This window comes from Globicephala melas, chromosome 19 (genome assembly GCF_963455315.2).
Source record: "Globicephala melas chromosome 19, mGloMel1.2, whole genome shotgun sequence".
Lineage (NCBI taxonomy): Eukaryota > Metazoa > Chordata > Mammalia > Artiodactyla > Delphinidae > Globicephala > Globicephala melas.
This window is the reverse complement of record NC_083332.1, coordinates 11,699,534-11,724,763: the sequence shown is the minus strand read 5'-3', so window position 1 is coordinate 11,724,763 and position 25,230 is coordinate 11,699,534. Positions and strand designations below refer to the sequence as shown.

Here is a 25,230-nt window from a genome sequence, read left to right as displayed (position 1 = left end):
CTGGGTAGATGGAAGAGACTTTTCACTCAACAACTTTTTACACTGTTGTGCGGTTTTTTTTGTGTTGTTGTTTTTGTTTTTAACTATATAGGATTCATTTATTCTATTTTATTTTATTTTTTTTAGCCACACTGCACGGCATGTGGGATCTTAGCTCCCCGACCAGGGGTCGAACCCTTGTCCCCTGAATTGGAAGCTCAGAGTCTTAACCACTGGATGCCAGGGAAGTCCCCATTGTTATGGTTTTTGAACCATGTGACTATAATACCCATTTTTTAAATTAATAAGGAACCACTGTGGAAAAACACTTTGATGATTCCTCAATAAGTTAACCATAGGATTACCCCAGCAATTCCACTCATACTGAAAATAGGTTTTCATTGCAATATTTGCAAATATCAATTCATTATGTTGTACACTTAAAACTAATATAAGGTTGTTTGTCAATTATACCTCAATTAAAAAAAAAAAAAAAAAAACAGGGACTTCCCTGGTGGTCCAGTGGTTACGAATCCGTCTTGCAATGCAGGGGACACCAGTTCAATCCCTGGCTGGGGAACTAAGATCCCACATGCCTCAGGGCAACTAATCCCATGCGCCACAACTAGAGAGCCCTCATGCCACGTGCCGTGGGCTATAGAGCCCATGTGCTATGAAGCCTGTACACCACAACTAGAGAGAAGCCCGCACACCGCAACGAAGAGCCCCCGCGCCACTACGAAAGATTCCACGTGCCACAACTAAGACCCGACAGAGCCAATAAATAAATAAATAAATAAGTAAATAAATAAAATATTTTTTTAAAAAGGAAAAACTTGCCAACAGGCGTAAACAACCCAAATGTTATCAGCTGATGAATGGACATGGCATGGCCATACAATGGAATGTCATTCAGCCATAAAAAGGAACAAAGTTCTCGGACTTCCCTGGTGGTCCAGTAGCTAAGGCTCTGTGCTCCCAATGGAGGGAGCCCGGGTTCGACTCCTGGTCAGGGAACTAGATCCCACAGGTTGCAACTAAGAGTTTGCATGCTGCAACTAAAGATCCCATGTGCCACAACTAAGACCTGACACAGCTATATAAATAAATAAATAAAATTTTTTTTAAAAAATGAACAAAGTTCTGACACATGCCACAACACAGATGAGCCTTGAAAATATTATGCTGAGTGAATGGAGTCACACACAAAAGGCCACATATTATATGATTCCATTTATATGACCTATCCAGTGTTAACAAATCCAGATACAGAAAAGGAAAAAGGTTAGTGGTTGCCAGGGGCCAAGGGTAGAGGGGAATGGAGAGTGATTACTTAATGGATATGGGGTCTCCTTTTGGGGTTATAAAAATGTTCTGGGGGGGCACATCCCCAGTGGTCTGGTGAGTAAGACTCCATGGTCCCAGTGCAGGGGGCCCGGGTTCAATCCCTGGTCGGGGAACTAGATCCCACATGAACGCTGCAACTAAGAGTTCACATTCCGCAACTAAAAACAAAAAAACAGGGCTTCCCTGGTGGTGCAGTGGTTAAGAATCCGCCTGCCAATGCAGGGGACATGGGTTCAAGCCCTGGTTCGGGAAGGTCCCACATGCCACAGAGCAAATAAGCCCGTGCGCCACAACTACTGAGCCTGTGCTCTAGAGCCCGTGAGCCACAACTACTGAGCCTGCATGCCACAACTACTGAAGCCTGCGCGCCTAGAGCCCGTGCTCCGCAACAACAGAAGCCGCCGCAGTGAGAAGCCTGAGCACCACAACAAAGAGTAGCCCTGCTCGCCGCAACTAGAGAAAGCCCACGTGCAGCAACAAAGACCCAACGCAGCCAAAAAACTTTTTAAAAATAAAAATAAAATAAATAAATGTAAAACAAACAAACAAAAAACATGCCTCAACGAAGATCCTGTGGGTTGCAATTAAGACCCGGAGCAGCTTAAGAAAAAAAAAAAAAAGTTCTGGGGACTTCCCTGGTGGCCCAGTGGTTAGGGCTCCGCGCTTCCACCACAGGGGCGCGGGTTCCATCCCTGGTTGGGGAACTAGGATCCTGAATGCTGCACGGTGCAGCCAAAAAAAAAAAAAATGTTCTTGAACTAGAGAGTGGTGATAGTTGCACAGTATTGTGAAGGTGATAAATGAATGTCACTAATGGTAAGTTTTATGTTATGGGCATTTCACCACAGTTAAAACTTTTCTTAGGCCAATAAGGAAAATCAGACCCTTGCATGTAAAGACTTAAGGGGTAAACGCAAGAGTGATAAAGATCCATTTGAAAAATGAAAACTCTAAGACCAAGCCCTTCAGCACTCCACACTGGGCCCCATCCCCTGGCTCCCCACCTTGTCAGGCTGGGAGGCATTGGGCGGCTGTTGGAAGGTGAGCAGGTGCAGGCCAGGCAGGAAGCTCTGGGTGACACAGGCCTCCAGGGAGGTAACGAAGACAGGTACGGGCCCCCACCAGCCCACGGTGCCTGAGATCTGCTCCCCTCGGCAGCGGGCCTGCTCTGTGAGGACAGGAGGGTCGGGAGATGGGGGTTGGTGTGGGGTGCTATGCTGCCCCCTCCCAAAATGCCACTGGACACTCACCAGGCCGAGGGAGGCAGCTCTCGTTGTGTACGCACCAGCCCAGGGCGCCGGGCCCCCGGGGAGGAGCGGCGGTGCTGCTGAACGCCAGACAGGCCTGGCAGTCACCCAGGAGGCGGCCCAGGCCCAGGCAGCTGGCAGCCGGACACTGCAGAGAGGGGAAAGACAGGTGTCACTATCCACTGGGGCTTAAGGGACCTGGGAAAAGCTGTGGATTCAGGAGGCTTGGGGTGGAAAGGTCAGGGGACTGGAGAAGGGAATTGAAAGCTGGGTTGGAATGAGAAAGATCAAGAGGACAGGGGTGGGGGATCCAGGGACAGAGACATAAGTTCAAAAGGACCGGGAAGAGCGTCAAAGGTTCAAGGGTCAGTAGTCAGGAATGCCGATCTTAGGTGTGAAAACGAGTCTCCCAAGCGCAGGTCTGGGCAGAAGAAGACACGGAGGACCAGGTCTCCGTGCTAAGGGGCAGAGTACTAGGACAGTCACTCACGGCCCCCGAGGGAGTCCCAGGAGGTGGGGCAGCTTGGCAGGCTCCCTGACACCAACTGCATTCAGGGTCTCGGGAACATACGCTGTGGTCCGTGTACATGGAGCAATAGTCCAGGTGGTACTGTAGAGAGATGGGCAGGGAGGAGGGGGCGCCTCACACCTGGGGCCTGCTCCCACGTCCTCGCTCACTTTGATGAGCCCAGGGAACCCCAACTGCTCAGAACCTTGAGGACCCCTGTCCACTTCTCCCCCAGCCCCAGGGACCACTGCCCCTCTGCCCTCAGCTCCAGGGACCACCATTCCTCTTCCCTTGGACCTGGGGACTGACCTCCCTCCTCTCACGGCCCTAGGGACCTCCCCTCCTTCTCCCAGGGACGCCCCCCAACTTCCTCCCTTAACCATGGGAAACATGCTACCTCCTCCCCAGCCACCCTCTCCCTATCACCCCAGTGCTCACGTCTGGAGCAGGCGCCTGGAACACAAAGGGAGGCACCTTGTAGGCCATCAAGTCCCCACGGGGCCGGCCACTGTACCCCCCTGCCACCAACAGGACGCTGCCACCAAGCACAGCCGCCACATGTGAGTACCGACCACTGGGAGGTGCTGCTCGGCCTAGGAGAATACAGACGCCCCGAGGACATGTGACCCCCCATCCCCCCTTCGTGGCTCCCACCTTGAGGACCACCCCTGACTCTCCTACACCTCAACCCCACTTGCCCAAGGAAACCCTCCCCGCCTGCCTGGCCCTGCTCTAGTCCTAGCTCTCTCACTTCCTGGAGCTCCCACACTGCTGCCCAAGTCACCTTCCAGACAGAGCATGACCTTTGGGGTCAAATCCTGGATCTACCATTTCCTTGCTTTCAAATAACGGATCAACTACTGACTAGCTGTGTGGCCTTGGGCAGGAGACCTGACTTCTCTGAATCTTGGTTTCCTCCTCCGTGCATGGAACCTTGCCCTCGGGGAGCGGTGAGGCAGGCCGCCCGGCTGTCACCTGTTGTTGTCTGTCTGACACCAGCCTCCCTGCTGGTGACAGCCTCTGACTGTCCTCTGGAAAACCACCCCTCCCACCCCCAGTCCACAAGGCTCAAGTCGAGCTGTCCCTGCCTCTAGCAGCAGCAGGGCTTGAGCCCAGGCCTACCAGAGTCAGTGGCTAGTTCAGGGAGGGGACCCAATTGCTACAATTCTTGGGAAAAAGGTACTGTCTTCCCTCTGGGCATTTTAAAGGGGTAGGATATAATCCCAGAGCTGCTGGTGACCATCTACAAAAGGCAAACCTGCTACAGACTGAAGGAAATCCAGCTGAGAACTGGGGAGAGAAATGGCTCATGCCATTATGTGAGCACCTGGATCCAGGCCAGCCTGCAGCCAGTTTTCACTCAAGTGAGTCAAGAAATTCTTCCTTTTGCTTAAGCTGGTCGGGTGGGGTTTCTGTCACTTACAACCAAGAGTCCTGACTGACGGGTAAGCGGTCAGTGATTGGTGACTCCCTCACACTTTTACTGACCCGTATGCTCTGGAAGTGTATGGGACTTGGCCCAGGGCATCAAAATCTACAAAGAAGGAGGAGGCCTCCAGAAACCTCACACTCTGGCCTACCCAGTGAAGGGGTCTGAAGGAGGGACAGGAGCAGCAGTGGAGCCCTGGATTGGAGGCCTCCAATGCTAGGCTGAGGCTTTATTCCTTTTTTTTTTTTTAATATTTATTTATTTATTTATTTGGTTGTGCTGGGTCTCAGCTGCAGCAGGCTCCTTAGTTGCGGCTCACCGGTTCCTTAGTTGCAGCTCGCCGGCTCCTTAGCTGTGGCATGCAAACTCCTAGTTGCAGCATGCATGTGGGACCTAGTTCTCTGACTAGGGATCGAACCCGGGCCCCCTGCATTGGGAGCGTGGAGTCTTAACCACTGGGCCACCAGGGAAGCCCCATTCCTGATGGTCAAACAGGATTCCTTGGGGACCCTTCCTCTTGCCCACCCCTTAAATGTTACTGTTCCTTCTTTTATGTTTGTCCTTTGTCCTCACTCTTCTGTTCAGAAGGGTGGGGAGAACAGACGGGCCTCTGGGAAGTCCACAGTCCCATGAAAGGATATGCCCAGTTTGTGCACACAAGTGTCTTTCTGAGGAGAGGGCCTGTGACTTTCTTCCCATTCACAAAGCAGTCTCTGATCTAATGAGCTTGAAAGGCTTCTCCACACTCCCTCCAGGTGAGCCCTCTGGCCTTGCGCTATTGGGACAATGTGTTGGGCCCTTCACTGGACTGTCTTCTTTCTTCACTTCATTTTACTCAATTTATTCTCACAACAGCCCAGTGGTTTAAGTGTTATTACATTTTACAGAGGGGAAGTTGAGGTGCAGAGAGATTAAATGATGGTTTTTGTACAAAAGGTTGTTTAGGAATGGCCATCCTGGTTCTGCCACTTGCCCACTGTGTGACCTTGAAAAAGTTGCTTCTTTGTAGGCAGTCCCCTGGGACAGCTGATAATTGGCAAAACCTGGATTGGAACCTAGATCTGATGCTTCTGAAAATGTCTCCCATCTCCATAGCAACAATGCCCTGGTCCTATCTCTAGTGCAGGTGTGCCTCCTGAGGCCAGCTCTGATAGGATATTGGGCTCACCCCAACAAGGACCGGCGTGGCTCCTTCCCAAAGCCCAGGATCACTGTGGGAGCAAGCGTGACGCTCAGGAGCCCCTCATGGAAACAGAGGGGCCACTCACCCTCAGGAGTTCCTGGAGGGGCAAGCTCGGCCCCCGACACCCACTGATGGCAGCCAAGGTGGTAGAAGAAGATGCCATCTTCATAGCACTTTTCCTCCTGGTAATGGGTGTGCACGTTGCCCCCTGGGAAAGGAGCAAAGGGGCACAGCTGGCAAGCCTGGGGGAGGTGAGGACACCCCTGCAGGGAGCCTCAGCTCAGCCTTGGGCCCCTGGCAGGCAGGCAGGTAGGTGGGATCGGGGCGCCTCCTCACCGTAGACCACCATGTAGTTGCCCAGGACACTGGCCGTGTGAAAGGCCCGCTCCCGTGGGCCCTGAAGCCCATCCCGGCCCTTCAGGCTGGTCCACACGCGCCGATCCACGTGGAAGAGCTCGGTGGAGTTCACCCGCACAGAGAACCTGTAGGGGAGGGGAAGAGGAGGAGCTTGAGGCAGGAAGGGCCTCTCTCCCTCATCTGGGCCCACAGTTGAGACTGGCTTTACTGGATTTATATCCCCTCAGAACTAGAAGCTCCTTGTGGGCAGGACCCAGGTTTGATTGATCTCTGGGTTCCCTGCATAATCTAGCCAGGGCTAGACACCAAGCAGGGGTTGGTTAAATGACTGCATGAGTGGGAGTGCGTAGGGAAGCAAGTGACCAAGAGATTGAATGACAGACTAGAGAATGCGTGAGTCGGGGAGTAAATGAGTGAATAAACAAATGAGTGAATGAATGACAGACGGGGTGACTGAATGACTGCAGGGGTCTATCAGTGGGCAAAGACCGTTAAAGCATAAAGGCCCAGGGTGTTAGGCCAGGCCTGGCCCTGCAAGGCATGGGGTGTGGGGCAGGTGACTCACCGGGCAGTGGAGGGCCGGTGTCCACCGTGAACCAGCAGGGCACGCGACGGGGCATGGAACACCATGGAATGGCCAGTGGCGGCAGGGGGCCGCCCACCTGCCGGAATCACCTGCTCCCAATAGCCCCCACTGGTGCTGTCGAGGCGGAAACGGAAGAGGCCAGAGGAGAAGAGGTCGTGCTGGGTGCGGCCACCAGACACATAGAGCCAGATGCTGTCCACTAGGGCTGCTGCGTGACCTGCCAGGCCTGGCGGCCCTGAGGAACTGGAAGCAGCTGGTGCCAGAAGCTCCCAGTGGCCACCACCCAGCGGGCTAAAGGCCCAAACGTCACTGGTGAGGGAGCCGTCAGCCAACTCACCACCCATCAGCACGAGGGAGCCGGCCCAAGCCACAGCCACGTGGGAGTGACGGGCAGCCTGTGAGGAAGAGACCAGGAGACGGAGATGGAGAGGGAAACAGATGGTGACACAGAGAAAGAGGACGTGAGAGAGATGCAGAGACAGGGCAAGATGGAGAGACAGAGACACAGAGAAAGAGGAAGGCAGAGAGAGATGCAGAGACAGGGCAAGATGGAGAGACAGAGACACAGAGAAAGAGAACGTGAGAGAGATGCAGAGACAGGGCAAGATGGAGAGACAGAGACACAGAGAAAGAGAACGTGAGAGAGATGCAGAGACAGGGCAAGATGGAGAGACAGAGACACAGAGAAAGAGAACGTGAGAGAGGGACAGAGGCAAAGACAGAGACGCGCAAACAGAGAAAAGGAGAGAGACGGACCCAGAAAGACAGACACATGCAAATAAAAAGAGAGGTGTGACAGAGAAACACAGTAAGAGAAGGCGGAGTCAGGGAGAAATGACAGAGACCAGTAGAGAGTAAGAGGTATAACCCAGAGAGAAGGAGACACAGAGACCGAGAGAGACCAGACGACCAAGAGTCAGAAACAAAAACCGAAAGATGGACCAAGAGAGACAGGAGACACACAGAAAGGTAAGATGCAGAAAGGCAGATAAACGAAGAAGAAAGAAAATCAAAGACAGAACAGCAGAAGCGGGAGGTGTAGGTGGTCATGTATCACACTGCGGGAGTTAGGGGTGTGCAGGGTGATGGGGTCGCTCTGGGGTGCCCTGGCTGGGTCTGACAGAGTGGACAGGCACCTCCAGGCAGGACAGAGGTGGGGTCCATACCGGGGCAGGACTCAGGTCCCAGCGCTCCCAGGTGTTGGCAGAGAAGTTGTACAGGACGAGGTCACCCAGGGCCCTGTTGAGGTCCTGGCCTGTGGAGAGGTGGACAGTCTCAGGCCCTGGCCACAGGCTGCCAGGCCTCTAGACCCCAGACTCATATCCCATCTGCTTACCTCCGAAAACAGCCAGCAGCCCCGGTGGGGACAGGAAGGCACCAGCCGCCCCGATACGGGCGGAGAAGGCAGGGTCCCCGGCACTCACGTTGTGCCACCAGCCAGCCCCCTGGTTCTCCCAAAGGTGCAGGTCACAGGCGCGTCCCAGGAAACCAGGCTCACAGAGGCATGGTCCCAGGGGCTGGGGGGAAGGGGGCACAAAGGCAGGGACAGAGAGAGAGAGAAAGAAACAGACAGGGAGCAGAGAGAGAGCCAGAGTGAGACAGATGGAGCAAAACGGAGGAGAGAGATGGACAGGAAAGGAGAGGATGGAAAAATAAAGACAGAGAGGCAAAGAAAGAGACAGAAAGGAGACAGGCCAACAGACAGAGGAAGAGATGGACACAGAGACACAATCAGAGGGAGGCAGAGAAGAGGAGAAACGAAGACAGACCAACAGAAAAAGGGAAAGGAAAAAGAAAAAGATCCAGAAAGGAAAATGAGGACAAGACAGAAAGACAGGTTGGAGAAAAAAAACTGATGAAGTCAATGTCGGCCTGGGCTGGAAGAGCTCAGATCCGGGGAGGTCAAGGCAGGGAGGGCTCAAGGCATGACCCAGGCCCAAAGCTGGATATGCATGGTTTAGGCCCAAGGTCAGTGGTCAAAAGTCAGAAGTCATGGCTGGGGGCCCAAGGCCAGACAGAGCGGCTGGGTGTGAGGGTGGAGTCAGGCCTGGCACGAGGAAGGCATGCAGCTTCACAGGTGAGAAGTGGGCTACAGGTGAGGTTGGGAGTGAGCTCAGGCAGAGGAGGGGCCCCCAGTGAAGGTGGAGTGGAAGTGGAGTAACAGGTTGGGGGAGTGGGATCTGGAAGGAGAGAGAGAACTGTAGGAGGGAGCAGGGTCCCTGGCAGGGTCAGCATCATGGGAGAGGATGGGATGGCAGGGGTTGTTTCAGGCAGGGGCAGAGTCAGGTCTAGGACCTGCGAGTGGTGGCTGTGACCACAGGGCAGGGCCCCAGGGGAACACAGCTGGGGGCAGGCTCACCGAGGCGCAGGTGCCGTGGCTGCCACAGTAGGCTGGGCACTCCTGCAGGCCGCAGTCAGGGCCCCCCCAGCCCGGCTCACAGACACACACCCCTGGGGGCTGGCACTGCCCATGGCTGTAGCAGCCCCCCGGGCACAGGGAGAAGCGGAATGAGGCATTGAAGCCCAGCAGGTTGTAGTTGGCATCGCTGAAGAGGTGCAGCAGCATCTGCAGGCACAAGGTGGGTGGGGCTCTGGGGCTGGACTGGGAGAGGGTCCACTCCTGCCCCCACCCCACCCTGGGGTCCCCATCTCCTTTCTTTGTCTCTCTCCACCTCTCTCTGTCCCTCTATCCTTCTGACTGATGTCAAGTCCCCCCGCCCTTTGTTTCCCTCTGTGTATCTACCCCCCGTCCTGCACACTCCACTCAGATCCTCCAGCCACAGCCCCGCAGCCAGGCCCCACCAACCTTGCCTGAAGAAGCCTCAATGGGCGGAGGCCGGGTGCTCCCACTCAGACTGGCAAGCAGGGGCCCGCGGGGGGAGTCACCATCATACACGAACAGGTAGTCATACGTGCATTCCGTGTCCAGGAAAAGGAAGTCCAGCAGGATCCGGTACTGGGAGCTCGGGGCTGAGCAGTGAGAACAGGTGGGCCAGGCTCAGGTGCGGACCCTCTCCCCATGCCTCCACGCAGCCCCCCCACAAACACCAAGCCCTGCTCCTCGTAACACTGGGATGGGGGCCCAAAGATGAGTCAGACCTGGGCCTTGCCTTCAAGGGGCTCCCAGCCCCCCAGCCCAGGGAGGTCAGAGCTGCGACAGCAAGAGGGACAGAAGCTCAAAGAAGAAATTACAGTGTCATCCCTGGAAAGGACCCCTGAGATCAGGCTGAACACCGCCTACTATTCAGATGGGGAAACTGAAGTGCAGAGAGAGGAACCCCATCCCAGTGGTCACACAGAACTTCCCATTTATTCTTGAGCCTCAGACATGCCCAAGCCTGAGGGTCAGTCCAGGCGTGAGCAGAGAGGCATACTCCCAGATGGAAAAGGGCCTCTGTGAGGGTCCTCTGTTCCAGGCTCAACAGAGCTCTAGGGGAAGAGGTCCCTTTCTTCCCCCTGGCCAAAGACTGAAACTTGGAGCACCACAGCTCCTCTCTGCCCCCACCCAGGGTCTCTTCTCTCTGTTTATTGTATTGAATAGTAAGTAGCTAAGGCCACAGACTCTGGAGCCAGACTGCCTGGGCTCCAATCTTGGCTCTGCCACTTACTAGCCACTAGCTGTCAAGTCAGCTAACCTCTCTGGATCTGTTTCTTCATCCGTAAAATAGGGATATAATCACTATGGTCGATTCATACTTCTTGGCCCCTAATCCCATCCGGAGATGATGGCTGACTCCCAGCCCCTTGTATCTGGAAGAGCCTCAGAGACTAGCTTGGCCAATACAAACCAGAAGTGATGCTCTGGGACTTCCGAGGCTAGATCAGAGGAAGCCTGCAATTTTTACCTGGGCCTCGTAGAATACTCCTTCTCAGAACCCAGCTGTCATGCTATGAAAAGTCACATGGAGGGGCCATGCGTAGGCGTCCCAGCTGTCGTCCCCAGCTGAGCTTCCAGCTGACAGCCGGCATCAACCGTCTCCCTGCGAGGGAGCCTTCTTGGACGCCCGGCCCAGGTGAGTGTTCAGATGACTGCAGTCCCCACTGGTCTGACTGCGACCGCATGGGAGGCCGTAATGGATAATGCACCTGAAGTGCTTACGGTAGGCCTAGCACTTCATAACACTACTACTCCTAGCACTGTCGCTCTTCCTGCTCTCTGCCAGGTCCTGGTTGCAGAAGGTTCTCTCATCTCACATCTCCCACTAGGGGCTCAGGGAAGGCTTGTGGGCTAGGGAGACTAGGAGACCTGGGTTCCAGCTCTGCTCCTGACCCTAGGCCAGCCCCTCTACCCATGCTCCTCAGTACACCCATCTGCATACCGGAGATGCTCGTCCACTATTCACGAGCTGTGGGATCTTGCGCCAGTTCCATGGGCTCTCTGGGCCTCAGTTTCCTTGATGTAAAATGGGGATAATTCTCCTCAGCCGTCAAGGCTGGTGTGAAGATCCCAGATGGTGACTCTAACATGCCAGCCCAGGCCTTGTCCTCCCTCACCAGGACCACTGATCCAGCCTCTTTCGTGGCCTGTGCTGACATGGGTCCCTGAGGGATCTCCCCAGCTCGACATCTGGCCCTTACCCTCCCCTGCTCAAAAGCCCTCCATGGCTCCCTACCATCTCCAGGAGAAAGTCCAGCTCCCTAACCTGGCGTTTGGAGTCTCAACTTGTCTCACATCACCCCACGGCTTACAGCTCTATCAGGAGCTGGGCCTGTGCAGAAGTTCCTCTCTCTGTCTAGAGCACATTCTCCCTTCCTGTCAGCAAACTTCCCCACCTTCTCCAAGAAGCCTTCCCTGATGCCCCCGGGCTGGGTTAGGTGCCCCTCTAGGTTCTCACTTTCCAATACGACCTTCATTCCTCTGGGCCAGGACCACCTGTGTCCAGGTGTGTCTCCCCTGCAGCCTAGGAGGCCCACAGGACAGGGCCTGGGCCTACTCATCTTGAGGATCCCTCCCCGACATTGCCCAGCACGGGGCCTGGTATTGAGCAAGGGCTCAGGAAATACTGGATGAAGGAAGGAAGAGATGCACAAGACAGAATACTGAAGTTGGCAGCTCTCCCTCAGGCTCTGGCCAGAGCCCCCAAGAACATCACACATAGACCCCGAGCTGTGGTCTGGAGAACGCAGAACAATTCAGCCAGGCCAGGCAACCAGACCTCCCCGACTCTTACCAGCCTCAACCAAACTATAAAGCTCTGTTCCTAGAATCACAACAAGCACATCTTTGCCAAGTGCCCACCAGGGGCCGGCTCACCATCTGCCTTCCCCAAGTTCCACCTTAAGTTCAAGTCGTCCTGTTTCTGCCCAACATGGGCCTAACCCCCAAGCCATCCTGGACAGAGATCTGATCCTAAATGCCCCTGCTTTTCAAAGACAGATGCCTCTTATTCACGAGGATGTTATGAGGACTGGGCACAATGAAGTGCGAACACGGTACAGAAGTAAGTGGGTCAGTTGCTTATTTTTTAATAGATGGGGGAGCATGTTGGTTCTTAGAGGTGATGCACATTGGGAAGGATGGGAGCTCAAGAGGCGTCCAGTAGTCTCCTGGACTCCTTCTTTCCCCAACATCCAGCCAATCGGTCCCCCAAGTCTCACTGGTGAAACTTCACAAATCTCTCAGTGTTCTCCGTGCCTCTCTACCCGCTTAGCTCCTGCCCCAGTTCAGAACTCATCCTCTCCCACAAGACTAGCACACCAAGTCTCCAGTCTACCCCCCATCCAGCCTGAGAGCAACGGCCCACTCCTGCTCAAAATTCCCCTTTGGCTCCCCATCAATCCCAAGAGAAAAGTCAAGATGCTCGGCACGACATTCAAGGCCCTTCTTCCCCTCCTTCTGATGCCCTCCGCTCCTCCCAGCCAACAAGTTTAGCCAGACCAGACAAGCCTAGACATGGCTCGGAGACCCACCAGCCCCTCTTTTGTCTTCCTAGAGGCTGTTCCCTTTTCTCACCCGGTAAACTCCTATGCATGTTTCAGAACACTGCTCTGGTGGCTCCTCCTCTGTGACCCCCAGCAGAGTCTTCTCACTCCCCTAGGCCCGACTACCCAACGCTGCACCTCCTTCCGTCTCAGCCCTGAGCACACCGGGGGCAGAATGTCTGTGTCCATCCCCAACCAGGCTGGAGCTCTTAAAGGCCAGAGAATGATTTATACCTTTAACACATACACACACTTCCCATCCTCTTCTCACCCCCTAGACAGGAATGGCCCCCAAGATGGGGACAAACACACTTATCCCCAAAAAACATGCTTCATCCATACCCCACACAACAGCCATAGAGATCTTCTAAAACGTAAATTAAATCATGTCTTTCCCCTGCTCAAAACCTTCCATAGATGCCCAGTGTCCCCAGACAAAGACCAATCTCCAAAGGCTGCAAAAGGAGGCCCTGCACGATTCAGACCCTGTCACACCTCTGGTCTTTGCCCAGGACCTCCTCTGGGGGACTCCCACCTCTCCCTGGAGGCCAGCTCCTCATCCACTGCCATGGGAGCCTTTCTGGACTTCTCCAGCCACTGCCTTGGATTTCTCTTCCACCTCCCTATTGCCCTCAGGACACAGCTCAAAAACCACAAGGTCAGGGCTTCCCTGGTGACTCAGTGGTTGAGAGTCCGCCTGCCGATGCAGGAGACACGGGTTCGTGCCCCGGTCCGGGAATATCCCACATGCCACGGAGCGGCTGGGCCCGTGAGCCATGGCCGCTGAGCCTGCGCGTCCGGAGCCTGTGCTCTGCAACGGGAGAGGCCACAACAGTGAGAGGCCCACGTACCAAGAAAAGAGAGAAAAAAAAAATCACAAGGTCCTATACCACCTGCTTCCTCCCAACCCTCCAGCCTCTGGCTCATTGTTTGTCTTCTTGGATTCTGTGTCCTAGCATACGGATTTCTAGTTCCTCAAAAGCATCGTATCCTCCTGTTTCCAGGCCTTTGCACAGGCTATTCTCCTTACCTGGAATGCCCTTTTGCTCTCTCCTGCACATGCCTCTGGTCTCAGGTATAGCCCAGGCTAAGTCAGATGTCATCTCTGGGATTCCCACTCCCTGGGGGTGGGTTTGTTTCCCCCACTAGACTGGGATCCCAGGAGGGTAGAGATGGGGCCTTTGCACAGGCTGTTCCCGCTTCCTGGAATGACTTTCTCCTCCTCCTGGCTGATTCCTATTGGTCCTTTAGGTCTCAGCTCAGACATCTCCTCCAGGAAGCCTTCTCTGCTGTCTCCCACCCAACAGGTCAGGCACCTCCTCTGGGCTCCCCAGGCCCGTGGGGTTCCTCTATCACAGCCCCTACCACTCTGGACTGGACTGTCTGTTAACATGTTTGCCTCCCCCACTGGATTCCAAGCCCCAAGTCATCGAGGATTGCTGGGGCTGTGGAGGTCTCTGCTATGTCCCAGAGGCAAAGACAATGTCTGGCACATGAATGACTGAAAAAAATGCTTTTGTTGAAGTACTTTAAAAAGGACAACACTAATAACCCTAAGACCATTTACTGGGCATTTATTATGTGCCAGGCACAGTAAATACCTGTTCTCACTTAAGTCCAACAGCCCTATGAGGGGAGTGCTATCACTATCACAGCCTGAGGGGAGGGAAAGCCGAACCTCAGAGGAAGGAAGCCACCTGCCCAAATTCACAAAGCTGGTAAGAAGTGGAACCCAAATGTGAAGCCAGGTGGTTGGGCTCAGAGCCTGAGTTTCTAACAGTTACTCAGAACACCCCTCACTGATGCTTCTGGCTTGTAATTGTCCATCTGCGTCCGGGTGCAACTCCCCCATCAGACTTCAAGGCCTTCCAAGGCAAGGCCTAGGCTGGCTGCATTTTAGAGCAAAGGGCCTGCACCAGAACCGGTTCTGGGAACATGGTGAGTGGATGCAAGACTGCACAAATGAATGAATTAGCGCACCAGCCAGTGTGTGACCCACACGGCCCCACTCACCCTCGATGAGCCACTCGCAATTGCCATTGACGCTGTAGTTGCCCGCACCATCTGTCACGAAGCCTGGCGCCTCCCGCAGCACTTGCCGCTGTCCCTTGCAGTCCCCTGCCCGGGCCCCAGGGGACAGTGGCCACAGCACGGAAAAAGATAGAGCCAGCGCCGCAGCCAGAGCCCGGCCCAGGGCCATCGCTGCCTCCAGCACTGACCCTTACAGAGGGACGGGTCCTAAAGACCCGGAGAAGCCCCTCCACCCGGTTTGAAGTCCTGCAAATGCGACCTCTATAGATGGGACATGGCCTTGTAGAGCAGGGAGGTCCAGGAGTCGCTGTCCCCGCAAAGGGAACCGCCGCTGTTGGTGGGCTCTGGAAACCGAAGGGTGGGCCCTTATAGACCCATGGAAAAACCTGTAAATGGGGTCGTTACGTACGGGGCAGACCCCTAGGGGCCACGGGAGTCCCTTATAGACATGGGCCCCCATACGCTGGCTGACCCCATAAACGGGCCGCTGCAGGCCGAAATGGACCTTACAGACCACTGGGTCCCCAGTGGGCGAAGGGCTCTACAGCTCGGCGGGGGCCTACATAGAGTGCGGGCCTGGCCTGGCCCGGAAGGTCCTCCGGGAGAGACGCCCCTCCAGCCAGGGGCGGGGCGCGAGCGGGTGCCCAGGGCAGAGTCAGTCTTCAGGGTCTCAGGCCTGGACACCACAGACGAACTCCTTTGCTCACCCACCCGCGCCTCCCTTCCGAGCCGGAAGAGCCAGATGAGAAAGATGAAGGGACGCTCGGGCCAGAGCGGCCCCGGGAAGACCCGCTTGGAGGGCGAGAGGGTGGGGGCCGAGTGGCCGCGATGGGAGGGACTACGGAAAGGAGGCGAGAGTCGCGGAGACGCAGGTCAGAGCGGCCCTGGGAGGACTGCGAAGCACCCAATCCCACCCCTCCACAGAGGGAGACTTCCGGAAACTTCCCCGCCCATTTGTTCCTAAACGCATGCGCAGCAGTGACCTCCTTGGCTAGTGAAGTGAGGATCACACATGCGCAGTGCTAAAATCGTAACCCGAACTCCCGGCGCAGGTGGCTGAGCGAACCGTCGGCCACTGGAGGGCGCCTCTACCTCTAACTGGGGAAGAGAAGGTAAAAATAAAGAAGCCGTACAATAAGAGGACTCTGCTAGATGATGATTCATATTTTCAGGGCTCCCAGATTCTGGGTCAACAAAAGGTCAGGTTATGCAGGCCCCTCCCAAGATACCATTTCACAGTTGGGCGCACTGTGGTCCCGAGCCTGGAACGGTTCTTGCTCAGCCCCGTCTCTGAGCACTGTCAAGATGTAGAAGAGCCCATCTTAAAGATAAAAACTCAACGAATCCTCTTTATTTTGGCAAGAAGGGGAAAAAAGTCTTTCTGCCAAGGACCTGAGGGAGGGCCTTCGGGATGGAGATAGGGTGAACAGAGTACGGGTGCTAGGTCACAGAGATCCCAAGGGAAGGTATGAGTCGAGACTAGCTTCACAACATCCGTCCCGGGAGCGGTGGCTCGGGGTCGCGGAGTCCTGGAGAGTCACAGGCAGGGTCCCGGCGATCGTCACTGGTTTTCCGGGGTCCGGCGGGGTCAGAGGTCTCGGAGGGGGCCAGGGGGCCGGAGGTCACGGAACAGCGGGAGCCCAGAATCCGGTGCCGCTCGGGGCAGGGGCTGAGGGAGGGGACGGGGAGAGCGGCTCCCGCGGGACCGTTTGGCACAAGAGTCGGGGGAAGGGGTCGGGAGCGGGACACTATGCACCCCTACCTGGGCGCGCGGGGTGGGGAGGTTTGGGAAGGCCGGGGTTGGCAGAGCCCTGGGGCCGGGATAGAGCGGGGATCCGGAGCCCGGCCGGGGCCCGGCGCGCGGCCCATGGGGCAGGCGCGGGCAGGGGTACTCAGACCGGGGGTGCGGTGCCCCCGGCCGTGTGCATGCTGAAGTATTCGGTGAAGCCGGTGTGCGGCGCCGCTGTCTGGGGCACGAGCGGCTGGTAGGGTGGCGTCGGGCCATCCCAGCTCGGGTCGGCCGCCTTGGGGAACCGAGAGGAAGGGGGCGGGGAAGCCGTGCCCCGCTCGGCCATGGTCACCACGCGGCCCCTCGGGGCCACCGCCGCCGCCACCGCTGTCTCCTCCACCTGCTTCCCGGCCTGGGAGGGGGGTCAGGGTCAGAGGCCGTCCAGGACCCACGGGGGGCAGATGCGGCCCCGAAGGCCCGTCCCTCTTCCCCCGATGATCCCCCCTCCCGAGGTGTGGGCGCAGGTGTCAGTCAGGGGCGCCTGGACAGTGGGGCCAGGTACTCAAGGGGCGGCGTCGGGGTGCGCCGGTCGAACTCCGGCGGCGGCCGGGGAGGCGGGGGAGAACCGCGGAAGGCCGCCGGCGGCGGGGGCACCGCGCGGGGTGTCCGAGGGGGCGTACGCAACAGCGCCAGGACCCAGTCTGGCAAGGTGGGCGCGGGCGCCGGGGGATGGTCGCGGCGCGGCGTTGGGGCGCTGGGGGTGCGAAAGGCAGGGGGTGGGCTCAGGCGCCTGGACGTGGAGGGCGGTGGAGGGGCCGGGAGCGGGGTCAAGTACTCCAGGGGCGGCGCCAGCAGCTCCTCCGGCGCCGGGGCCGCGGGGCTTACGCAGGAGGTGGGCGGGGGGATGGAGAAGAGCTCCGTGAAGTTGGGCACCGAGTCGCTGATGAACGTCACGTTCCCGTAGACGTGTTCCGGGAAGGCCTTGTCTGCGGATTGGCTTCCTCCGGGGCCTGGGGCTCCGGCCGAGGCGATCTGCGACGTGCGCACGTGGTACGGGAAGTTCTTGTTGGCCGCCGAAGGGCGTGTCATGATCTGGGGCGAAGGGCAGGCGCAGGTTGGAGGAGGACTGTCCAGGCCTCAGGCTGCCTCCATAAACATGAGGCCCTGAGGATTCCCCTTCACCTGACATCCCCGCTTCCCCGAAACCCTTCAACTGGCTTAGGCGCCTCCTCTGAGCTCTCGCAGTACCCTGGCCTCTAACCTTTCCCGTCCATCACAACTCTTGCTACTCTGCCGATGCTTCCTCCATCAGAGCCCTGATCAGCCAGTTATCACTTTAAGCGTCAGCATCCTACTCTGTCTAGTATGATAGCTACTAGTTATATGTGGCTATTTAAATTTAAATTAATCAAAATTAAACTGAAACTTTCATTTCTCAGTCACACTAGCCACATTTAAGCGCTCAATAGCCACATGTAGTTAGTAGCTATTGTGTGGGACAGCACAGATTGTAGAATATTTTCATAAACACAGGGAGTTCAACTGGACAGCAACTGACAGACTCCAGAACGTTAGCTCCATGAGGGCAGGTACTTGACTGTTCTCTTCCCTGCTGAATCCCCAATACCTTTAGAACAGTGCCTGACACATACAAGCTCTCAAGAAATACTGGTTGAATGCGGAGATGTCTCCTGAATTAGCTGGCAGGCCATGAGGGCAGGGACCGGGTGTGACCCTAGCACTGCAACACGGGAGCCCAGCACAGTCCCTCTAAGGTAGTTGCTGAATAAGTGAACAAGGAGCTGAAACCGAAGAACAGCAGAGTGCCAGAGGTGGAGCTGTGCTGAGCTAACACGAGCATTTTTAGGAAGGAAACTGGTTGAAGGTTAAGTATAACAGAAAGGGCACCCCACCTCCCAGCCCCACAGCTCACTGAGTGTGGGATCTGGGACACATTGATTAAACTCCCAGAGCCTCACTGCAGAAAAGGGGTTACAGTGCCTACTTGGAAAGATGAAGAGAGGGTGGAAATGAAAACCACTGGTGCAGAGCCTGGCACATGGTGGGTTCTCAGCATTTCTCCTCTATCTGTCTCTTTGTGACTTCCTGGAACAGAGCCTCAAGAGGGACTGTCCTGGGAAAGTGAGTCTGTACCTAAGGTTCTAGGGTAGAACATGCGGGACCTGGCCCCCTCCGTCAGTGGCCCAGTATATTCCCTGCAAAGAATACATGGTGGACCCCTTGAGTCAGGAGCCGGGGCCTTCAGCAATGCCTATTTCCCTGGGTGGTTCCTTCTTATGCCAGATCTTGTGGTCTGCTGGAGAAGGATTGGGTTCAAAGTCCCCCTGCCCTCCACCACCAAAGGCCATGGAGTCTGGCAGGTCACCTCCCTTCTCTGGGCTTTAGCTTCCCCTCTCTCTATAGTGGGTTCAGTGATGGTTATCCATCCTGTCTGGGGTTGCTCTGCCATTTAAACAAGAGGACGAAATAAATGCACGTGAGTGTTCCCAACATGAAACAGAGGCTGGTTTGAGACAGGTGTCCGTTGAATGGTGGATGGATGGATGGATGGATGGATGGATGGATGGATGGATAGATGGATAGAAGAACTGTCAGCCAGAAGGCCAGATAGGATGTAAACCAAGGCAAAGAAGGGGTTTGGTGCTCAAACCCTCTGCTGCCATTCAGATTTAGGCCCCCTGAAGCCCCAGCCTGACCCACCCCAGTTGCTTCTTCCTGTGATAGAGCAGCAGAGATGGAAGAATGGGGGGGGGAGAGACCAAGGGGCTTAGGGAAGGCAGTGGGGATACAGAAGGGAAGAGTGAGAGTCTAGGGACACAGGGTCAGGATGGAAATGGGGAGGGGGGCAAAGAAAGAGGGTGGGGTTGGGGGAAGAGGCCAGGACACAAAAGTGGGAGAGAGGAATAGAAGAGGGTGGACTCTGGGGGATACAGTGGAATAGCCTGCCAGACCCAGCAGGCTCTCAGTAAGTGTCTATTGAATGACTAAAGGGATGAAGTGAAGGAAATGGATCAAGAGCTCAGAACAGAAGGTTCAGGCAGCTCAGGCGTGGAGAGCCTCATGCATCCTCCACCCATGGGTTTCCCATCCCCAACTGGATGCCCAGCCTCACCAGGAACACGCCGTGGGCATACAAATGGATCCCCAGCTGGATGCCATTGACAATCTTCTCCCGGGCCCACTTGGGGATCCCAAAGTTGGCGATCAGGGCCATGACCGGAACTGCAAAGAACCTGAAGGGGAGGTATTGGGTCTGTAGAGTCACTGGCCCTGCCTTCCACCCCACCCCATGGCCCCAAATACCCTGCTATGTACACACATAGGTCCCAAGTGGGTCCCACACTGGAGGGAAGCCAGTGTGACCTTCAGAAACCAGAGGTTAAAAGGAGACAGGAATCCCACTGGCATGGGAAATTTGGGGGGGGGGCAAGGAGTAGGTTGAATTTAACTCAGTTCTATCCCACCCCAATCCTGGCACCTGATAGGAAATCTATAGATGTTTGATGAATGAATTAACATATGATAAAAACAATTAAAGACTTACTGCATGCCAGACCTGTTTCTAAGCATTTCACATATATACGCTCATCTAACTCTCACAGTGACTCTATAAGGCAGGTACAACTTCCATCCCCATTAAACAGGTGAGGAAACCAAGGCAGAGAGAATTTAATTGACTTGTATAAGGTCACACAGTTTACAAGCTTTAGAACTGGGTCTAAACCCAGGCAATCTGGCTTAGAATCCATCTGCTTTACTGCTGTGTTATGTTGAATAAAAAATATCACAACTAGCTTTTATTGGACATTTACTATGTGCCGGACTCGAAGCCCTCATCTGTTGCCCTATGCAGACTCAAGATAACCCTTTGCAGGAGATACCCCTGACAACCTTTCTTTATGGGCAAGTAACCTGAGGCACTCTTTTTTTCACTATGGGAAAGTAATTATTTCCAGGTTACAAAGTGAATAAGTGGCAGACTCTGGTGACAGCTGCCTAACTTGAAAGCCCGTCTGCCTCCAAGAGGAGGGTTTGAGTTGGGAAGAGCCATTTCTGAGAAGCCAGGGAAGGCAGGGACAGGTTGGGGCCCCAGCACGTCTCACCAGAGGGTGTAGGCAGCAAAGAAGGGCACATAAAAGGGCTGCTTCTCTGGGAAGTGGCGCAAGGAGATGAGCACGGCATAGCAGAACCACACGTAAGCTGCCACCTGTAGCCCGATGAGCCCGTAGCCCGCTGGCGACTCATACGTGTACAGTACCTGGCCCGGGTCAAAGAACTGGACCCAAGGGAGAAGGCTGGTCATAGCCCTGGCCTCCAACCCTCCACACAGGGACCCCAGACCCCACCCTCAGGTACCCAAGGGGCAGAGGTACTTGGTCGGGAGAGAAGCAGCAGGAGAATGAGAGAGAGAGATGAAAGCATATAGAAGTAGAGAGAGAGGGCGAAAAGATAGAGAATATATCTGCTACCATGGGCCCAACACAGGGGGCTAAACAGCACCACGTGTAAGCTTTTCCATTTGCATCAACTTGATGAAATAGGTCTTATTTTCACCCCACTTCACTGAAGGGGAAACTGAAGCTAAGCAGGAAGACTTTCGGCCAAAGTCAAGGTGATATAAAGCCTTAGAGAAGTCCCCTGGGGTAGCTAAGATCCTCCTAATTTTACAGAAGAGGAAACAGGCCCAGAGAGGGGGGCCATCAGCCAAGGTTAGCCAGCTGGGAAGTGGGAGAACCAGAGCGGAATCCGGGTCTGTGTGACTCCCGAACTTAATCACGACACTGAGCATTAAATGTGACAGACAGTGAGAGACAGAGGGAGGAGGAAGAGAGCTACTCAGAGATGGTGAAGAGGGGAGGAATGCACTTAGACAGATGGGAAGGCGGAAAACCACAGAGTGGGAGAGAGAGAGCCAGGAAGAGCGCGATGTGGGGAAGGGCTAGCAGACAGGTGGAAGAGGCCACCAAAAGCTTTGAAGGGCGAGGAGGATGGGGCAGAGCCTGAGCAGTGGCAGGCAGGACTCACCTTGGCCTCATAGATGAGCAGCACCACGTGGGTGAGGGTGTACAGGGTCATGTAGACAGACAACTTCACCGAGCCCGAGTGGCTGATGCGGCCCCTGGCGGCAGGCCGTGAGGGGGGACAGCAGGGGTGGGGGCCGTCAAGAGAGGAGGGGGCAGCCACCCCCCCAGCCCAATCTCTGCCCTGCTCCCTAGCCCAGCCACCACCCCCCGACAGTGGTCCCTCCCGCCCCAGCCTGGGCACCGTGTCACCGTGAATCCCTTCCCCAGAAGGATGAGCATCAGCAGGAAGATGAGGAAGCTGGAGGAGAAGAGCAGCTTGGCTGGTAGGAGGGAGGAGAGGGCAGCTCAGACACAGGGCTCAAATTGCAGAGCAGCCCCGGCACCCTCCCGGGTCCACTTCATTCTCACCCAAGATCTTCAGACTCTCATTGCTAATGCCATCAGTGGCATATTGACCCCAGTAGATGCAGAAGAACAGGAGGCTCAGGACTGAGGGGAGGATGGGCAGAGAGAGGAAAGGACAGAAAGCAGCTTTAGGGCATCACTGTTCCCTAACACTGTGATCCAGATGACCAAAACCCTTTCTTCACCCCCATCAGGATTCTAGACCCTTTATTCTCACTGACCTCCTAGGAAACTCTGGAGTCCAGGCCCCAGACCCCTCCTCCCTCTGACCCAGGAGTCCAGGCCCCCAGCCCCTCCTCTCCCACGGCCCAGGAGTCCAGGTCCCCAGCCCCTCCTTGCTTAGGCCCAGGTATGTGAGCCCTAAGGCCCTCCTCCCACAGAACTCAAACGTTGCAATACTCTAAACCTCACCCTCCACTCCTGCTGCAGCCATGAACATTTTATAAGTCGTGTGGAGCAACTGACGACCTTTCAGCAAATCTGGAAGGAGGGTAGGGGAAGGCTGTACACAGCAGGAAGGGAGAGCAGCTCATCTCCTCCAACCTGGTTTCCTCTCCCCCATCTCTCCCCCACACCCCATGTGCTGGACTCACATCCAAAGTAACAGGAGAGGAAGAAGATGAGGATGAAGACGAGAAGGAAAGTCATATCTGTCTCCAGGATCCCTGCCAATTTGGTGGAAGGAGGAAACCATGCAGTCATGATGGGTGTCCCTCAACAGGCTCCCAGCTCTGGGCTCCCACAAAAGGTCCTGGATCCCCATATGCTCACCAAACTCATCAGCAGAGAAATGCCGTGTCCAGAAAGACTTGCCATTGGTGAGGACCATCTCATACTCCAGCTGCAGCCCATCTCCCTGTGGGGAGTGTGGAGGCCTAAGGGGGGCCCTGGGCAGGGAGGGGGTCGGCAGGAAGGCAAGGAGGAGAAGGCAGGCCCCGGTGGCCGGCCCAGCCCCTTACCCCACACTTGCTGAGTGCAATGTACCACCACCTTTCACGCACTGAGCGGAAGCTGCGGCCGCTAGAGCAGCTCAGGTAGCGTATTCCCTCCTCTGACACCACCTGGGGAGGAGCAAGAAGGCTGAAGCCTGCCTGTGCCTCCCCCTGGCCCTTGACCTCCAGCACCTGCCCATTCCCCCAGACTGGGCCCATACCTGACAGCCTGACCAGGCATACTGGGTGGTGAGGTTGATGACCTGGTTGTTCTCTGGCCTGATCACTGACTCCTTGGCCAGGCAGTCCTAGGGGAGGCAGGGCCATGGTCACTCCTTGGCTAGCTTCGACCTTATCCCTCCTCCCCTACACCCTCCTCACAGACTTCACCTTGTCCCCTGCCTTGTACACGGCTGGCCACTGGGATGGGTCGTCGAAATAGAGGAGGATGTTCTGACAGCACTTGGCCTGCAGACCCAAAGATTGGGGGGGTTGGGGGAGCATAGGGAGCTGGGGTAACCCTTGCCTTGGGAAGCCAAGGGAGCATCCAGCCTTAGCATGGTGAGTACTTGGGGAAGGCTCACCTCAGGGTATCGGAAACGGAAGTCCAGTCGGCCGTAATCCGAGAGGAAGCAAAATCTCGTCAGGAACACCCAGTCCTGGAAAAGGGGCCCACTCAGACCCTCTTCTGAGTCCCTTGAGAACTCTCGACTCCACAGACACCCCCCCCAACTTTTCTTCCCTACCCTGGAATACCTGGTTTCCCAAGAAGCATAAGGGGACCAAGTCACCTCCAAAATTCTTCTGTGATCCTTTCACCTTGGTTCCAGGATTCCTCCTTCAGATGCCCCCACCCCCAAGTTTCTTCGCCTCCTTTCAAACACTTCTCCCATTTGCCAGGTGCCTGAGAAAGACCCTGGAGGGCCAGATCCCCATCCTGGACACCTTGCATCAGGGATACCGTCCCACTGGCTGTCCTCTAATTATCCACACACGCCCTCACGGTGGTCCCAGAGACCATCAGGTGCTGGGGAGTATTCCAAACGGCCCTCTCCTGGTCCTGAACAGGAGTGTGAACTCAGGCTCAATGCGCAGTGAAAGTGCTGTCCCTTCAGCACCACCTCGGCGTCCCCCACCCCCACCCCAAACTCCGACTCTCCCAACCCGGCCCCCCTCCTCGCCCAACTCTGACCTCAATGTCCCCGACTCTCCTCTCGACCCAATGGCCCCCGCCTCAGCCTCAACCTAGACCCAGTCCCGCACTGTGCCTGCCCACCTCCCACCCCACCCCCCGCGCAGCACTCAGAGACCGCCCGGGAGAGGCGGCAGGGGGCGGGGCGGGACCTGCCCCCTCCCTTCCCTCTCGTCCCTTGGGGGCCCGGCGGGTGGCAGGGGAGGGCCCGGCGCGCTCACCTCCTTGGAGCTGAGGTTGCCCCTCACATACTTGGCCCGGGCGCGGGGGGGCAGTGGCAGCAGCAGAAGTAGCAGCGGCGGCAGCAGCAGGCGGCGCAGAGCGGGCGCGCGCGGGGGCTCCATTCCACCCGCTCCGGCCCCAGCTCGGGCTCCGCTCCGGCTCCCACTCCGGCCCGGCGACGGCGGCGAGAGCGCGCGGGCCGGCTGGCGCGCGCCCCCGATTAAAGGGGCCGCCGGGAACCGCGTTCCCTGCCCCCTCCTCCAGGATGACCCGGCCTGGACCCTTCCCAATCTCCGTGGGAGGGGACGCCCCTTTCCCGTCCTCTCCACGCCTCCGCAGCCTCAGTCCTCCCCTCTGGGAATCTCCTTGGTACCTCCAGCTCCCCGTGTCCTAAAGTGAACTCACATTCCCCCAAGCCAAGTATCCTCCTCCAGACTGCCATCTCAGGATGGCCCACAACCCCCAGGCCCCAGCTCTGTCCTGACCTCCCCCCAGTTTAGTCCCCAAACTGCTCTTTGACTGCCCAGCCCCGCCCCCATAACAGCCATCACCATCTGTGACCACCACAAATTCCATGCACTCTGTGAAGTGCCTACAGAGACACAGAGGCACAGAGTAGGCAAACCACTTGTTCTGGGTCACACAGCTCCGAGGTGGCAGAGAGCCTTCAGCCACAACCACTACATCCTGCTGCCTGACCCTGCCCTGTCACTGCTTCCCAGGGTCTGAAACCAGCTGCTGTGAGGCAGAAGAGGTGGTATTGTGAGAAACCCACAAGCAAACTCTGAAATCAATTGCTTGGGCTCAAATCCCAGCATTGCCACTTCCTTCCCATAAAACCTCAGCCAAGTCACAGCTGTGTGACCTCCCAGTCCAGTCCCCTACACCCTGGTACTGACTTTATGGTTTCCCTGTGGGCAATGGGGAGCCCTGGAAAAGCTTTACAGAGTACAGTCCAAGCCCCTCAGCTTCATTTTCCTGATCAGATTCCAACACATTTCCAGCTTCATCCCTCCCCCTCCACTGCAGAAAATCTGCTGCTCCTCAAAATATCATTTTAAAAAACTTGCTAAGTCAGGAGGCCAAGCAGGAAACGTAAATGTGTGAAATGCTTTC

At 56.2% G+C, this 25,230-nt stretch overlaps 2 protein-coding genes across 6 annotated transcripts in view; both read right to left on the bottom strand.

Annotated features, from left to right (window-relative positions):
• MEGF8 (multiple EGF like domains 8) overlaps positions 1-15,494 on the bottom strand; it is a 47,298-nt gene extending 31,804 nt beyond the window's left edge. Inside the window, exons 1-12 of the mRNA XM_030874133.2 lie at positions 14,572-15,494; positions 9,443-9,606; positions 8,996-9,202; positions 7,973-8,153; positions 7,803-7,891; positions 6,616-7,031; positions 6,030-6,175; positions 5,779-5,901; positions 3,520-3,674; positions 3,064-3,183; positions 2,577-2,721; positions 2,331-2,494 (exon numbers count right to left, since the gene is read on the bottom strand). Of these exons, the coding sequence (XP_030729993.2) occupies positions 2,331-2,494; positions 2,577-2,721; positions 3,064-3,183; positions 3,520-3,674; positions 5,779-5,901; positions 6,030-6,175; positions 6,616-7,031; positions 7,803-7,891; positions 7,973-8,153; positions 8,996-9,202; positions 9,443-9,606; positions 14,572-14,758 (2,097 nt within the window). The 5' untranslated portion in view covers positions 14,759-15,494. The remainder of the gene's footprint in view (positions 1-2,330; positions 2,495-2,576; positions 2,722-3,063; positions 3,184-3,519; positions 3,675-5,778; positions 5,902-6,029; positions 6,176-6,615; positions 7,032-7,802; positions 7,892-7,972; positions 8,154-8,995; positions 9,203-9,442; positions 9,607-14,571) is intronic.
• A 417-nt stretch (positions 15,495-15,911) lies between these two features.
• TMEM145 (transmembrane protein 145) lies at positions 15,912-24,322 on the bottom strand. 5 transcript variants are annotated; one of them, XM_030874129.2, is made up of 15 exons: positions 24,114-24,319; positions 23,285-23,359; positions 23,091-23,168; positions 22,922-23,008; positions 22,728-22,829; positions 22,540-22,624; positions 22,362-22,433; positions 22,180-22,248; positions 21,772-21,852; positions 21,605-21,683; positions 21,365-21,458; positions 20,443-20,615; positions 19,452-19,572; positions 17,204-17,410; positions 15,912-16,730 (listed from the first exon to the last, which is right to left on the bottom strand). In XM_030874129.2, exons 1-15 carry the CDS (start codon positions 24,234-24,236, stop codon positions 16,482-16,484), a joined length of 1,695 nt encoding a protein of 564 aa, XP_030729989.1. In that variant the 5' UTR covers positions 24,237-24,319; the 3' UTR covers positions 15,912-16,481. The 5 variants fall into 5 exon arrangements, with proteins under 5 accessions (XP_030729989.1, XP_060145347.1, XP_060145350.1 ...); XM_060289364.1 differs by having other exon boundaries at positions 15,912-16,258; XM_060289367.1 differs by lacking the exon at positions 24,114-24,319 and adding an exon at positions 23,457-23,802 and having other exon boundaries at positions 22,728-22,848.
• Between the last annotated feature and the right edge of the window lie 908 nt (positions 24,323-25,230).